General features: G+C 41.0%; 2 protein-coding genes across 8 annotated transcripts in view; both read left to right on the top strand.

Annotated features, from left to right (window-relative positions):
* LOC112235768 (protein NDRG3) overlaps window positions 1-2,931 on the top strand; it is a 56,629-nt gene extending 53,698 nt beyond the window's left edge. For 5 of the 7 annotated variants that reach the window (XM_042304138.1, XM_042304140.1, XM_042304139.1 and 2 more), the window contains one exon: window positions 1,321-2,931. In XM_042304138.1, the coding sequence (XP_042160072.1) occupies window positions 1,321-1,490 (170 nt within the window). In that variant the 3' untranslated portion in view covers window positions 1,491-2,931. The remainder of the gene's footprint in view (window positions 1-1,320) is intronic. The other 2 variants (XR_006079659.1, XM_042304141.1) reach the window with 2 other exon arrangements.
* Window positions 2,932-5,583: 2,652 nt separating this feature from the next.
* LOC112235767 (src-like-adapter 2) lies at window positions 5,584-15,494 on the top strand. The gene is made up of 8 exons (XM_024404288.2): window positions 5,584-6,133; window positions 10,564-10,689; window positions 12,520-12,619; window positions 12,745-12,831; window positions 12,934-13,037; window positions 13,175-13,324; window positions 13,540-13,672; window positions 14,530-15,494. Exons 2-8 carry the CDS (start codon window positions 10,599-10,601, stop codon window positions 14,663-14,665), a joined length of 801 nt encoding a protein of 266 aa, XP_024260056.1. The 5' UTR covers window positions 5,584-6,133; window positions 10,564-10,598; the 3' UTR covers window positions 14,666-15,494.
* The last annotated feature ends 391 nt before the right edge of the window (window positions 15,495-15,885 follow it).

The raw sequence follows: 15,885 nt of genomic DNA, 5'->3' as shown, positions 1-15,885 counted from the left end.
AAGAAGGCAAAAGTGTGCAAATGGGGGATATACTGTATGATGACTTATAAATAACACAAAAAAAAGAGGTAACTAAATATAATAACAAGATGCAATCATTTGCTGTTAGTGAGAACAGAATCTATTTGTTATCTTTGCATTCTAAAATAATTAGAAATCACCTTTCCTGACTGATGGTTTCATAATCACTAAATAGCCTACAGATCAACAACAGTTTAGTAAAGGCTACCATTCATCCCAGCTCTCATTTAATTGGACCCACTTCACAGTAGTAAATTGGTAAGTTATTGCTATTTCAAGTATCTTGTTCTCTGCGATCCAAAGCAAAGTTAAACGGTAGAACAGACGGTTCACCAACTCCATTGACGTTTGAATACTGTAATGTAACATTTCTCCAGTAGCCTAGACCATTTATAAACACAATACCTGTGCATTAACCAGTTGCACCTCTTCTGGCCGTGATGCGCTCATATTGCTGAAGTAGCCATACAACAAATGACCGTACGCATCTCAATTAATTGGGCCTATTAGATAGGCTATTATAATTTCTAGTTCCAACAGGGAGCGTGGTTTCTAATGTACAGTAGAAGGGAAGGTCTTTTGCGTTGAAGTGTGTGGGCTACCACTGAATGTAGGCCTACTGTAGTTTGTTTTCCAGAGTAAACAATGTTTCACATTTCATGGCCAGTGCAGCATATTTCGGTTTTGAAGAAAGTAAATTAAAAACATTATTCAATTTTTGAATAAAATTATTGAATAAAAACATTATTGAGTTTTCCAGGCCACAAAAATATGCAATTTTGTTTTTGTTTCAGAAACGGTAAAATATAGCAAATGTCACACAACAAAACACATTCTGCCAAAACCTCCAAAGACATTTGATCAAGTTCGCCATTGCTATTTCCTTCAGATATACGGTCTTGGCTTAATTCCAATACTTCCGAAGTATTCAGGAAATAAGGGTGTCATTGTCACTTTTAAGGGTGAATGACGGGCGTTATTCAGGCAGAGATATAAAATGCTCGTTCAGTTTTACAGCCGGTCTGATTTATAATGGGGAAACGTGTATGTATGTATGGCATGTGCCAAGTATATACATCTACATTTTTCCATACGTGTGTAGTGTTTTCAGAAGTGGCTCACGCAGATATTTAGTGTAAAATTCACACAACGGTTATAAATGAGGCCCCAGCATCCTGCCCCTAGCCACATTCTCTAAAGCAAACTAACCCCTCCCACTAAACATTCAACACACACTAAGCAAATGTCCTCATACGTGACTTCTTAACCTAAATGTTCTCTCCTCTCTCTCGTCTGTAGTGCCCACGGCCAGTATGACCCGCCTGGTGCGTTCTCGTACCCACTCTACCTCCAGCATGGGCTCTGTGGAGGGGAGTCGCAGCCGCACCCACACACAGCTAGAGGGCGCCACTGCTGCCGGCCCGGGTGTCGAACAGGCCAGGCCACAGACCATGGAGGTTTCCTGTTAAAGAACCCAGCCCAGAAAACCACCACCTCCCCCTCCCTCTTTTTCCTTTCCCATGCTCAAGGTCAGAGAGGATTGGAATCCTGAGGGGGCGTCTGAAACGTGTTCTGAAAGATAATTTATGAAGACAGAAGCAGTCAGGTTCTCTGCTGTATTCTCTCACCATTTCCTGTTGTTGTCTGTCTATCATGCCTGTCTGTGCATGACTGCTGTGGTACGGCAACCTGAAAGTCAGTAAGCAGGCGGACGATGCTGCTTGTCTGGTTTTCCTTTTGCTGTCTACCAGCTCTCCCCATTAAAAGAGGAGGTTGTTTTTTTTAAATCTTTGAGATATATTTGTATTTATAACTATTTTGGGTCAGTGTGTCAGTTTAAAGATAACAGATGGAAAGGCATCAGGAGTTTTCTCTTGTAAAGTAGTCTATACGGAGTAATGTTGCCCCTCTTTCTGTCTCCCTCTGGGGTCTTCCTCACCTTGCTAATTGGTAAGATCAGACCAAATCACACCACCCCTCCTTAGTGGTCCATTCCTTAATCAGTCTCATGACACACCATTTTTTCTTGATTCTTTTTTAATTGTTTTTATGTTGTGATTTGTGAAAAAAAAATACCTTTTGCTTTCCTGGATTGCAATACGATGTGATAAACTTGCTCCTGCTCTGTACCTTTATACCAAGAATATCTGACAGAATGACCCTCTAGTAGATGAAACGTAATGGACGTGTCTGTAGAATTGCTTTTGTCTAGATGTATCTAGAAATAGTTGCCTTGTTTGATATTTTCTTTTTCGAGTGAGTTATTTGAAATGGCAGGCCCTGGGTTTTTGATCCCACCCACATTTATTATTGACGGGCAGAGAAAAGAACCAACCCACTGGGCACAGACGTCAGTTCAGTGTGTATTCCATGTTGGTTCAACGTAATTTCATCGAAATGATGTGGAAACGACGTTGATTCGACCAGTGTGTGCCCAGTGGGAACATTTTACTGTAGTTTTGTTGAAAATTCAAGTCAAATGCGGAGAGTACCTAAACTAGCCCCAGCTCAGTCTGAGGTGAGTAAATGTCTGTGAATTGAGGTACAGATAACATTACTACCTCTTTCATAAAATAAAACTAAAATATATTAACTTATATTGCTTCCAGTTAGTAGAAAATAGTATGTTTTCCCTCCTGATTAAATAAAGATGAGGTGAAAACGACAACGGGTCAGATGCCTGAGGGACTGTGGATTGTGTAATAAATGTTTTTATAGAGTTTCTTATTAATGTTATTAGTTGGTAGTTTTCTCTGTGGTTTTCCTGCATTTCTCTCTGATTGTACTACAGCTTGGGTGAGCACGTGGTGATGCATTGGACTCTGTCTGCATAGTATACGGGGTGCTGTTAGTCATACTGTGCTGACCATGTCAATTTGTACTGATCATAAAATAAAGCTAGAAGCTGTACATGCCTGGACTTTTCATCTTATCCTTTCTGTCACTGGCATGTCTGTTCTCTAACTTGGTAAACTAGCCTGATTATAATAGTGGTCCTTTGTAGTTCAGTTGGTAGAGAATGGTGCTTGTAACGTCAGGGGAGTGACTTCGATACCTGGGACCATCCATGTATAAAATGGATGCACCCATGACTAAGTTGCTTTGGATAAACATGTCTGCTAAATAGTATACATTTATTATCATTATTATTATCGTTATTATTATTATCATTATTATCGTTATTATTATTGTTATTATTATCATTGTTATTATTATTATTGTATCATTGTTATCGTTATTATTATTGTTGTTATTATTATTATCATTGTTATCGTTATTATTATTGTTGTTGTTGTTGTTATTATTGTTATTATTATCGTTATTATTGTTGTTGTTATTATTAGGTTCGGCATCAGCAGTTTCTCTTTCTATGTCAGTCACTGACACCCTCAATTAGCCATGTCCGCTAACAAAAACATTTATCGGTATGTTTATCTAGCCAACTATCTAAACCAGTGGCGGTCGGTGCCGTTTAAGATGAGGGAGGATGATTATTATTTTAATGAACATGGCCTTATTTCTATTACAGCATATTGGATGACTGTCATTCATATTCCATTCACCCAGCTCGATGTAACATCCATAGGTTTAGGCTACTACATAATACTCAAATCGGCACAATGAATATCCCTCTGATCACAAGCAAACACATGTTACTTTCATACCAGACACACACAAACAGCTCGTTGTGTGTGTGTGTGTGTGTGTGTGTGTATATATATGTATATAATTCCTTCTCGCATCTATCCACTCTCCTCTCACATGCTCCCCTTGCTTGTGGACTTCAGTGCAGAACACATCAGCTGTCTGACCAGGCGGGGAAAAAACTTTCCAAGCTAAACCTTCATATCATGACTGCTAACTGCTACACACAGCCTGCATCATTGTCACATCATAGTTAACATAGGCATAGCTACTAGAACTAAGGCGTTAGTAAACCCACTACAATCATGCTGAACCGTGTAGTCCGACAAGCAGTTTAGCAGTTACACCGGCGGGCCCCAGAGGCAATGAATTAATAAAGCCAAAAGCTTACCTTGACTTGGACGAGTTCCAGTATTGGATAGCAATAGACAGCTAGCTAACATAGCATCCCTCTGTTTGAGCAGGCTAAACTAGCTAGCTGCATTGGACACTAGCTAAGTAAGTGAAAATGGGAAGAAATATAGCTAGCTCTCTCTTGCTTCTTAATTTTGGAAGAAGTTAATTTGTTCAAAACTGTTTAACTATTGTCTTTCACGCTCTGAGTCAACTACCACATTTTATGCACTGCAGCGCTAGTTAGCTGTAGCTTATGCATTCAGTGCTAGATTATTTGTCTGATCCTTTGATTGGGTGGACAACATGTCAGTTCATGCTGCAGGAGCTCTGATAGGCTAGAGGATGTCCTCCGGAAGATGTCATAATTACTGTGTAAGTTTAATTACTGTGTAAGTCTATGGAAGGGGTGAGAACTATGAGCCTCCTAGGTTTTATATTGAAGTCAATGTACCCAGAGGAGGACAGAAGTTAGCTGTCCTCTGGCTACACCATGGTGCTACCCTACAGAGTGCTGTTGAGGCTACGATAGAACTTCATTGCCAAACAGTGTGTTTTAATACATTTTTTGGTAACAAACATATTTAGTATAGTTTCATCTAAAAAATAACTTTAATGTTTTACTTTTTATTTTTATGAAATTCACTAAGGAGGATAGTCCTCCCCTTCCTCCACTGAAGAGCCTCCACTGATCTAAACTTGTAGTACTCATGGCCGAATGACTGGGCACGTGCCAGACCAGACTATCGCATTTGGGGCCCCGGGGCACCGACCTTTGGAGAGTTGGTGCTGCATTTCAACACATTTTGCCATAGTGCAGAGTAAAATGTGCAGCTTTATAATGCTACTGTACACATTTTGTCATGAGGCAGATCATTATTTTGCTGTTTTTATAGCTCATCTCATGCTTTTAACATTTTGCCATGAGAAAATGCTAGTCACTCTCACTCATATTATATTAACATGGCATAAGTCATGGCAAAATGTGTAGAATGCCAGGAAATTCATTTTAAAACTGCAAAAACTGCATTTCTCTACACCCCATGGCAAAATGGGTATAATTGCAGGTAATTCATTATAAAAATACATTTTTCTCTACACCATCAAGATGCGGTGCCAGTAAAAAAAAATCTTGTTTAGGGCCCCCAAAAGGCTAGGGCCGGCCCTGGCTACTGGTATAATGAAGTTAGTTCAGAGGGTTCAGTAGTTTAACTGCACAAATCAGTGTGGGTATGCAGAACCGTGAGCCCATATCTCTTGATAATGAGTACAAAAGGGTTATGAAGAGAAAAATAATTGCTCAACACTTTTACCCAATCAACAGCATTTACCTGAATGATGAAGCATATGAAGCTCTATTCTGGGGAAAAAACATTGTGACCTCACTTCACAGCAGTGTATGTATTCCACCGCTCATGCAGATGCTGCAAAACAGAACATTTGCACAGACCAATTGCACCTCATTGCTACAGCTGATGACTCATTGATCAAGTCACTGATGTCAAAGGTCTGTCTGTTCCAATTACTACAGCCCCATGTTCAGTAGATATTGTTGAACAACATCTTTCTTCCTTTCTCTTTGTGCATCACTTTTTCTTTGTCTTCCCTCCACTCTTCTCCATTTCCCTCTCTTCACTCTGATATCTGAGTTGTGGTGTGTACATGTTTCAGGCCTCATTGAAACAGGAAACGGCGTGTGTGAGGTGAATATAAAAAAAAGTCCTCCTGTCAAATCTCTCCACTCAGATGTACTATAGATCACTCTGCTACGCGTACATAGACTCTACCTACCACCGATGCCTCCTTTCCTCTTGGAACACCACAAAGGAGAACACTCTTTCTTCATTGGAGCCTAAAGAAGTCTCACACAGACTCTCATACACACATCGCACTCTCGTTCCACATGTGAACACTACCGACAGCGTGCAACTCCCAGACCCACTGGACTCTTCTGTCCTCTAGGCCGCACCTCTATCCTTGTGCTAGTCTACTGTGGTACTCTACAGCTCTGACATCAACTCATACCACAGCATCAGAAGACTGATGTTCACCAGTGCCACAACAGGGAAATGCTGTGAGTATAAAAATATTTTTGAGCTGTCTAATTGTCTAATCGATCTGACTGTACTGTACACGTAAAAGGTTAGTTTTATCCAACTCAGATTTAAGATATTAAAAGTATACTTTTTGGTTTTAACAAAGAAAACAACGGTCAAGTAAATATACACTCAGAATAGCTTCTATTTGTCGGGGCATGGACTCTACCAGGTGTCGAAGGTGTCGAGCCAGGCCTAATCGTCCAACATCAACGCCTGATCTCACTAATGCTCTTATGGCTGAATGGAAACAAGTCCCTGCAGCAATGTTCCAACATCTAGTGGAAGGCCAGAAGAGTGGAGGCTGTAATAGCAGAAAAACAGGGGGACAAACTGATCTTTTCTCAATGATTATGTTACGTGCCATATTACAGAGCATTGAGGGAAGATATTTAGAAATATTTAATGCCAATATATTTCATATGACTATTTCTGAAATGTTCATCTATTTTTGTGTCTACCATTGTCAAAATTAGACAAACACACACCAGGGTAGAAAGGTGTTCAAAAAGAGCATTTATTTTCTACCCAATGATATCCTGCCACTTTTATGTTTGACTCCATTGATGCTTGAGATCTCATGCATTACTTTACAGTAAATCATGTTGCAAATTACGACACAAAACTTTTCATCTTATGCGGTGGTTTCTGCATCAGTGTATTGCTGCGAACTAATTTACCCATCTTCCATGGTTCCTGTGGAGCAGAAGGTTGCCATGAAATGTCATATTTGTCACACGTGTGTTTGTGCAAATCACCAATGCATGACACTTCAACTAGTTGCACATTAGAGCATTGTTGTTTATATCAATTAGAGCAGTGGTCCTCAACCGGTCCATCACGATCGCCAATCGGACGGTTCGGATTATGGTGTCTGCAGTCATTTAAGAAGGCATAAAAGAAAGCAACAAAAAAATTGATACTGTGAGATTTCAAAATGTTTAAAACCATCACTAGAGAGAAACTGTCAAGGAATACAGCAAAGAGATGCTGTTTTTATTTAACTAGGCATGTCAGTTAAGATCAAATTCTTATTTACAATGATGGCCTACCCTGGCGACAGCGGGTCAATTGTGCGCCACCCTATGGGACTCCCAATCAAGGTCGGATGTGATTCAACCTGGATTCGAACCAGGGACTGTAGTGGTGCCTCTTGCACCGAGATGCAGTGTCAGAGATGCTGCGCCACTCGGGAGCCCAGTGAGTTGAGTTTAAGTTCTTACTCAGCACTGTCAACACTTTGTATTCAACACTTTTATAAGCCATGAAATTGGCGTTCTTCCTATTTCCACTCAGCTCTTCAACAAGCAGTGCAGCAGTAATGAACGAGAAGGAAAGTGTATCTCTAGGCTTGTGTTGTTATTATTAGCGACTTGGGGGTATTTTTAATATCAAGGAATATTTCACTTTCTCTGTTCATAGGAGTTAGAATTTGTGCATGAGAATTTTTGCATTAAATAATGCGGTGCGACTCGAGTTTCCCCATCAGCTGGAAGACGGTGTCCCTTCATGGTCAGTGTCAGTGGAGGAAAGGGAGAACGGAGGGATGTTGAGAGACGTTCCCTCAATCTGCTGCTCTCTCCCTCCGCTGAGACTGACCATCAGATGCAGACATTATCAGCCCAGTAAAATTAAAATAAAAAGCTAATTATTTACATTTATGCTCACTCAGCTGTGCCTCACCAGTAATACAACAACGGATCTATTACCAGTCTGATCATATGCCTACCTCAAATTTAGAAATATATATTTTTTTTAATGGCCCAAACAACAATGCTTTGTCAGGGCAATTCAAGCAAAGCCAATATGCGGTGATAATGTATTGGGCCTATAGCTTACTGCACGAACCTCATTGCTACAGTACTGTTTTTAATTGGTTAATGTTGTATAGGCTTGTGTTTAAAAATACATCTGAGCCGTAGAGCTCGGCTTGCATCAAAAAGTGATCTCAAAAGGTTGGTGACCACTGAATTAGAGAGTGTTCTATTATGTGTTCTAATATTGTTATATATTCAGTCAAAAGCCCCTTATTTTCCTTGCCAACAGCACCTCGACAACCAGCAACCCATGTGTAAAAACAAGAGTGTGGTTGGAAACTAAAGGGTGTTCAGAAGAGTGGTTTTCAACTTCCTCCCTCCTTTTGTCTGACTGGCAATAAATTAAATAAAAATAGGCAGGGCTATTTTAAATTCCCTTCACATTTTTGGTTTTGAAATATACTACCTGTAATAAGTTACAGTGAATTGTGATTGATGCAATAGTATGCACAGAAAACATGTCTCTACCCATATGAAGAGTTTAATTCCAAAATGCTATCCAGTGCATTTGGAAGGTATTCAGACCCTTTGACATTTTCCACATTTTGTTACATTGCAGCCTTTTTCTAAAATGGATTAATACAACAACAACAAAATCCTCACACAATACCCCATAATGACATCACAATACCCCATAATGACATCATAATACCCCATAATGACAAAGCGAAAACAGGCTTTTAGAAATGTTTGCAAATGTATTAAAAACCTAAATACCTTATTTGCTTAAGTATTCAGACCCTTTGCTATGAGACATGAAATTGAGCTCAGGTGCATCCTGTTTCCATTGATCATCCTTGAGATGTTTCTACAACCTGTGGTAAATTCAATTGATTGGACATGATTTGGAAAGGCACACACCTGTCTATATAAGGTCCCACAGTTGACAGTACAAGTCAGAGCAAAAGCCAAGCCATGAGGTCGAAGGAATTGTCCATAGAGCTCTGAGACAGGATTGTGTCGAGGCACAGATCTGGGGAAGGGTAACAAAACATTTCTGCAGCATTGAAGGTCCCCAAAAACACAGTGGGCTACATCATTCTTAAATGGAAGAAGTTTGGAACCAACAAGACTCTTCTAAGAGCTGCCCGCCAAGCCAAACTGAGCAATTAGGGGAGAAGGGCCTTGGTCAGGGAGATCGTCACTCTGACAGAGCTCCTGAGTTCCTATGTGGAGATGACAAAATCTTCCAGAAGGACAACCATCTCTGCAGCACTCCACCAATCAGGCCTTTATGATAGAGTGGCCAGACGGAAGCCACTCCTCAGTAAAATGCACCTGACAGGCCGCTTGGAGTTTGTCAAAAGGCACCTAAAGGACTCAGACCATGAGAAACAAGATTCTCTCGTCTGCTGCTCCAAAGCACTCAGGACCTCAGACTGGGGCGAAGGTTCACCTTCCAACAAGACAACGACCCTAAGCACACAGCCAAGACAACGCATGAGTGGCTTTGGGACAAATCTCTGAATGTCCTTGAGTGGTTCAGCCAGAGACTGGACTTGAACCCTATCGAATATCTCTGGAAAAACCTGAAAATAGTTGTGCGGCGATGCTCCCCATCTGACCTGACAGAGCTTGAGAGGATCTGCAGAGGAGAATGGGAGAAACTCCCCAAATACAGGTGTGCCAAGCTTGTAGCCTCATTCCCAAGAAGACTTGAGGATGTAATCACTGCCAAAGGTGCTTCAACAAAGTACTGAGTAAAGGGTCTGAATTCTTATGTAAATGTGATATTTCATTTATTTATTTTTTGTTAAACATTTGCAAAAATTTCCCAAAAACTGTTTATGCTTCATCATTATGGGATATTGTGTGCAGATTGATGAGGGGGGAAAAATTATTACATCCGTATTAGAATTAGGCTGTCATGTAACTAAATGTGAAAATAGTCAAGGGATCCGAATACTTCCCGAATGCACTGTATATCAGAAATATTGGTAAATTAGGTTTTAATGTTTGAAAGAAGTTATGAAAAATATGTTTTTTTTCTAATCACGGCAAGGAGTTGTTCGATGACATATTTGTTTAAAATCTATCACTTGATGGCTTAATTTCAGAAAGACGATCATGTCTTTTTTGTTGCAAAATGCTATATATCCACCTCATTATCAGAGAAATAAGTAGTACTGCCAGGTAACAAATAACTAAAGGTTTTTTTTTTGGGGGGGGGGGAGCACAAAATACATTTATGACATCATTTAAATAAATAAAAATAGTTAAATACATTAATATGAGATCTATATATAAAACATTTACATTTGACCGTTTTAGTCATTCAGCAGATGCTGTTATCCAGAGTGACTTACAGTAAGTTCATTCAACTTAAGATAGCTAGGTTGGACAACCACATATCACAGTCAAATATACAGGATACAAACATTCCATTCTAGCTTAACAATGGATACATAGTGTATTGCACCAACAAACAAAAAAAACATCTAAAATCGATGAATAAAGAATCTGAGAAGAGTAATATTTTACACACACATGCAAACATTTCTGATACAAAAAAAACGTGAAAAAATGGTGGATATAGCGTTTTGGAAATAATTGGCTATTAATTAATAGCTGTGATTCCCTCTAACCCACAGAGTCCTCTGGTGACCCATACGAGCTCCACATCGCCATGGGCAGTGGGCCCAGTAAAGAGCGTCAGGGATCCAGCACTCAGGCAGCCTTGCTGGGCCAGGAAGAGCCCGCTGAGTCAGTCATACTGGGTAAGGCCTGCCCTCCCATCTCGGTCTGAGCACAGCACAGGACTCTGGGAAACAGGCCAGTACTAGCCTTTCTCTTTCTCTGTCCTCAGAGGTCAATCGTCCTGGGATTGTTTTGACTGAAACCTATAGGGAATTGGAAGTGTGCACAACAGCCGGGTCTATTTATGGTTAAGGACAATCATTGGATAACCTGCATTTTTACTTAACTTATTTCTTCTTAAAAATGCATTGTTGGTTAAGGGCTTGTAAGTAAGCATTTCACTGTAAGGTTGTATTCAGCACATGTGACAAATACAATTTGATTTGATTTCAAAGTTCAAATCAATGCGACCAACATAATGCAGAATTGTTTTTGTTAATGTTCCTGCATCCATGTTGTGGTGATGCTGTTGCTATGCATCAATAGTGTGGTGATGCTGTTGCTATGCATCCATGGTGTGGTGATGCTGTTGCTATGCATCCATAGTGTGGTGATGCTGTTCCTATGCATCCATGGTGTGGTGATGCATCCATGTTCCTATGCATCCATGGTGTGGTGATGCTGATGCTGTTGATGCCTATGCATCCATGGTGTGGTAATGGTGTTGCTATGCATCCATGGTGTGGTGATGCTGTTGCTATGCATCAATAGTGTGGTGATGCTGTTGCTATGCATCCATGGTGTGGTGATGCTGTTGCTATGCATCCATAGTGTGGTGATGCTGTTCCTATGCATCCATGGTGTGGTGATGCTGTTGCTATGCATCCATGGTGTGGTGATGCTGTTCCTATGCATCCATAGTGTGGTGATGCTGTTGCTATGCATCCATGGTGTGGTGATGCTGTTGCTATGCATCCATGGTGTGGTGATGCTGTTCCTATGCATCCATAGTGTGGTGATGCTGTTGCTATGCATCCATAGTGTGGTGATGCTGTTGCTATGCATCCATGGTGTGGTGATGCTGTTGCTATGCATCCATGGTGTGGTGATGCTGTTGCTATGCATCCATGGTGTGGTGATGCTGTTGCTATGCATCCATGGTGTGGTGATGCTGTTCCTATGCATCTGTGCTGTGGTGATGCCCTAGATGTTTAGATGCCTCTCTGTTAAATATGACCATAGTTGGTGTGCAAGAAATAGGAAAAAATACATTCCTGGTCTTCTGTTGAACCACCAGAGGAGAGAAATGAGCTTGTGCAATAACTCAATTCGCCTTTGCACTCCTTCTAAACAACGCACTTTAAAAAAAAAAACTTTGGCAAAGTGTAAAGTCTACAAAACTTAGTCCATTCTGTTCGTAACAGGTTTTAGTTTTGGGAACAGAACCCGTATTGAGATCAAATGTTTCATCGGTGAGAAAATTTACCGAATGTCGGCCAAAGTCCATCTCGTTTCCTTCTTCTCCTGCCGGCCCTTTGGCTTCCTCTCACTACCACATTTGGTAATGAATGGAAACACCAAGCGGATGCTTCACATTCATACATCCGGTGAAATATCTATCTCATTGTTCAATCTGTGGCTGTACTCCCTCTAGTCACCCTCTAGAAATGGTGTGAACCAGGTGACATTGAATTCCTCAAGATGTTAGTTGATGAAGATCACATCAATCATTTAGCTCAGAAAGACTGACGATCATCTCATTTGTGTACCTTGGAAGTGTCTTGCCTAACCATGACTACTCACATTCAAAGTGTGAATTACAAACATCCAAGTACATAGATATTTTATCGAATGCATGCTTTTTTTGTGCTTTTTTGCTTTTTTCTCAGCATGAAAATACTGCGTTGTCATGGTTTGAGGTTCTCATAGGAGACTGACACTAATCTTTCATGTATCTGTTCTGTCTACAGAGAACAGCAAGTATATGGTAGTGGCCCTGTATAACTATCCCACTGGTCCCCCAGTACACTGCCGCATCCACGCTGGAGAGAGACTCAACGTGCTTTCAGAGTAAGAAACCATAGCCTCTACATACAACTACCATAATTACTACTACTACTACTACTGTGATGTGTGTTTTTCCTGCAATAACTTATGTATGTCTTGTGTTTCTGTGAATGTGCATGTCTATATAGCGAGGGGGAGTGGTGGAAGGTGAGATCCTCTGCCACAGGCAATGAGAGCTACATCCCCAGCAACTACACAGCCAAGGTGTACCACAGGTGAGTCCGCTGATCCATCTGACTCTATTCCCCTTTGGAATCTCTATTTACATGGCTCTGTCTATTTCTATGTCTGACTCTATCTCTATGCTCTTGGCCTAGGTGGCAGTATGAGGGTCTCAGCCGAGAGAAGGCTGAGGAGCTCCTCTTTCTGCCCTACAACCAGACTGGCTCTTTTCTGGTCCGGGAGAGTGAGACCCACCCTGGTCAGTTCAGTTCACACTCCAGGCTACACATTATCAAACGCTAACAAGACCAGGGAAACAATCTTAAAAATGTCATTGATAAACCTGAAGTGATAAAACGTGGTGACTGAAGTATGGTCTTACACTGTCCACTCTAGGTGCCAACTCCCTGTCAGTGCGTAAGAGCAGTGACCAGGATCGTCGCTCAGTCAAACACTACCGGATCCAACAACTGGAGAACGGCTGGCTCTACATCTCCCCCTGCCTCACCTTCCCCAACCTCAGAGCTCTGGTAGACCACTACTCAGGTCAGGTGCTTTAAAGCATTTACAGTGGTGTAGAAAATACTGAAGGCTGTAGTTACATCTTGTCAAGCCCTTTTGAGTCCAACCCACACATTTGAACCTTTTGCACAAGTGGCAGTAGGATAAAAGCTGGGGACACCTAAATCATCTTCAGTCATTAAATTGTAGTATTCATGTTCAGGCTGAGTTGTAACAGACTGATTGACATCTCCTTCCAGAGGTCCGTGATGGGCTGTGCTGTCTGCTAGGGGAGCCCTGCTTCATCCAGGGGTCCAACAACGTTCCTGTGGTTACTGGGCCACTCCCCATGGCTGTCAGGAAGCCCACCCTCAACTGGAAAGATATGGATAGGTGAGGTAATTTACTGTTGTGGTACAGTAATAGGTTGCTAGTCTCTGTGTATCCATGTCTGTCAATAAATCTTATACTGAACAAAAATATAAACGCAACGTGACAATTTCAATGATTTTACTGAGTTACAGTTCATATAAGGAAATCAGTCAATTGAAATCAATTAATTAGGCCATAATCTATGGATTTCACATGAGTTGGCAGGAGCACAGCCATTTGGGAGCCAGGCTCAGCCAATCAGAATCAGACAGAAATACTCCTCAGTTGGCTGGTCTCAGACAATCCCGCAGGTGAAGAACCCGGGTGTGGAGGTCCTGGGCTGGCGGCGTGTTTACACGCGGTCTGCAGTTGTGAGGCCGGTTGGACATACTGCCAAATTCTCTACAATGATGTTGGAGGCGGCTTATGGTAGAGAAATTAGCATTCAATTATCTGGCAACAGCTCTGGTGGAAATGTCTGCAGTCCGCATGTCAATTGCATGCTCCCTCAATACTTGAGACATCTGTGGCATTGTGCTGTGTGACAAAGCTGCACATTTTAGAATGGCCTTATTGTCCCCAGCACAAAGTGCACCTGTGTAATGATCATGCTGTTTATTCAGCTTCTTGATATGCCACACCTGTCAGGTGGATATATTATCTTGGCAAATAAGAAATGCTCACTAACAGGGATGTAAACAAATTTGTGCACAACATTTTTAAGAAAAAAGCTTTTTTGCGTATGGAACATTTCTGAGATTTTATTTCAGCTCATGAAACATGGACCCAACACTTTACATGTTGCGTTTATATTTTTGTTTAGTACATATTCTTTGTCACCATTTCCTCACTAATGGGGTTTCTCTGTCTGTCTGCAGCTCCATGATTTTTGGCAAGGACAAAGGCAAGGACAATGAGGATTCCCTGGTGAGCGAGGGATTAAAGGAGGCCATCAAATCCTACCGCTTCATGACAGAGGACTGCAAAGGCTCCAGCCACAAATGGGACAGCTGAGCATGGATCTGGCATCATAACGACAGAGAGATACTCAGACTAAAACAGACCATAAGATGGAGAGCTTTGCATCAAGCTACCCATTAAAGCTGAGGCAATCCTGAGGACCAGACATTCTGCCCATGAACCCAATGGATCTCATTAAAGGAATGTTGTTAGGGGAACTGGAAATCACAACTCAACCACTGCAGAGAACCATGGTTCTCAAAGCTATGGTTGTAGAGTGCTCAACATTACATTGCCAAGCAGCTGAGGGCCATCTTTGCTTGGATTCGTGAACAGAATAAATGTTTAGATCCTGGAGGCAGACTTTGCTAGACTTAACGGAAAGTAGTTTGAACGTGAGATATACAGCCTTATGAAAGTGATCCTGTATCATCAATAAACAGACTATATGTTTGGTTTTGTTGAAGTACGCTACCTTGAAAACAATTAAGGAACTGTGAGGTATAAGAATTAGTCTGTTTGATTTATGTGTTTCCTGTCCTGAACATTAACACCTTTTAGCTGTTGCTTGTTCTCTTCCGCACCAGTCTTGACTTTGGCACAGGAAATGGTCAAGGTGCAGTGGAAAGCACAATGGTGTGGCAGAGACAGAAAGTTGGTTGTGGTAAAGAGCATCTCAAAGTTATGTCAAATATTATGGTATGAAACACTGACATGTTCTTGTGAGGTTTCATCAACTGAAACAATGCACTGTAGTGTGTATATATATATATATATATATATATATATATATATGTTAATATCGAGTTTCGTGATGTTTTTGGGTGGGTGGAAATTTATTTTTTATTTTGTTTAACTATTCTACATTAAAATGTTGCATTTAGTGAAATATGGGGAAATTATTTTGTTGATATGCTGGTTTTTCACAAATCCGAGAATGAATAACCAAACGCATAAACGCATAAATAACCAAATACATTTCACACATGAAGTGACAAGTATTTGGCGTACCTTTATTTACGACTGTATCTTGTCTTGTATCGCCACCTGCTGGGGGAAATGCGTAGGTCGTCAGGTTGGCGGAGACGTCAGTGACGCACACGCGCCAAGCCCATTCAATTTACTTCCCCGTTAACCGTTTAGTGTGTTGTTGTTGCACTTGTTAAGAATTGAATCAGTGTATTTAGCTGTTATCCAATACCCCGGTTCTTAATGCTTAGGTTGCTGTGCACTATTCGTTTGGTGCGTAATTAATGTCTTTACATTTGATCAAC

The sequence above is a fragment of the Oncorhynchus tshawytscha genome, linkage group LG22 (genome assembly GCF_018296145.1).
Source record: "Oncorhynchus tshawytscha isolate Ot180627B linkage group LG22, Otsh_v2.0, whole genome shotgun sequence".
NCBI lineage: Eukaryota > Metazoa > Chordata > Actinopteri > Salmoniformes > Salmonidae > Oncorhynchus > Oncorhynchus tshawytscha.
This window is presented reverse-complemented; position numbering and strand designations above follow the sequence as displayed.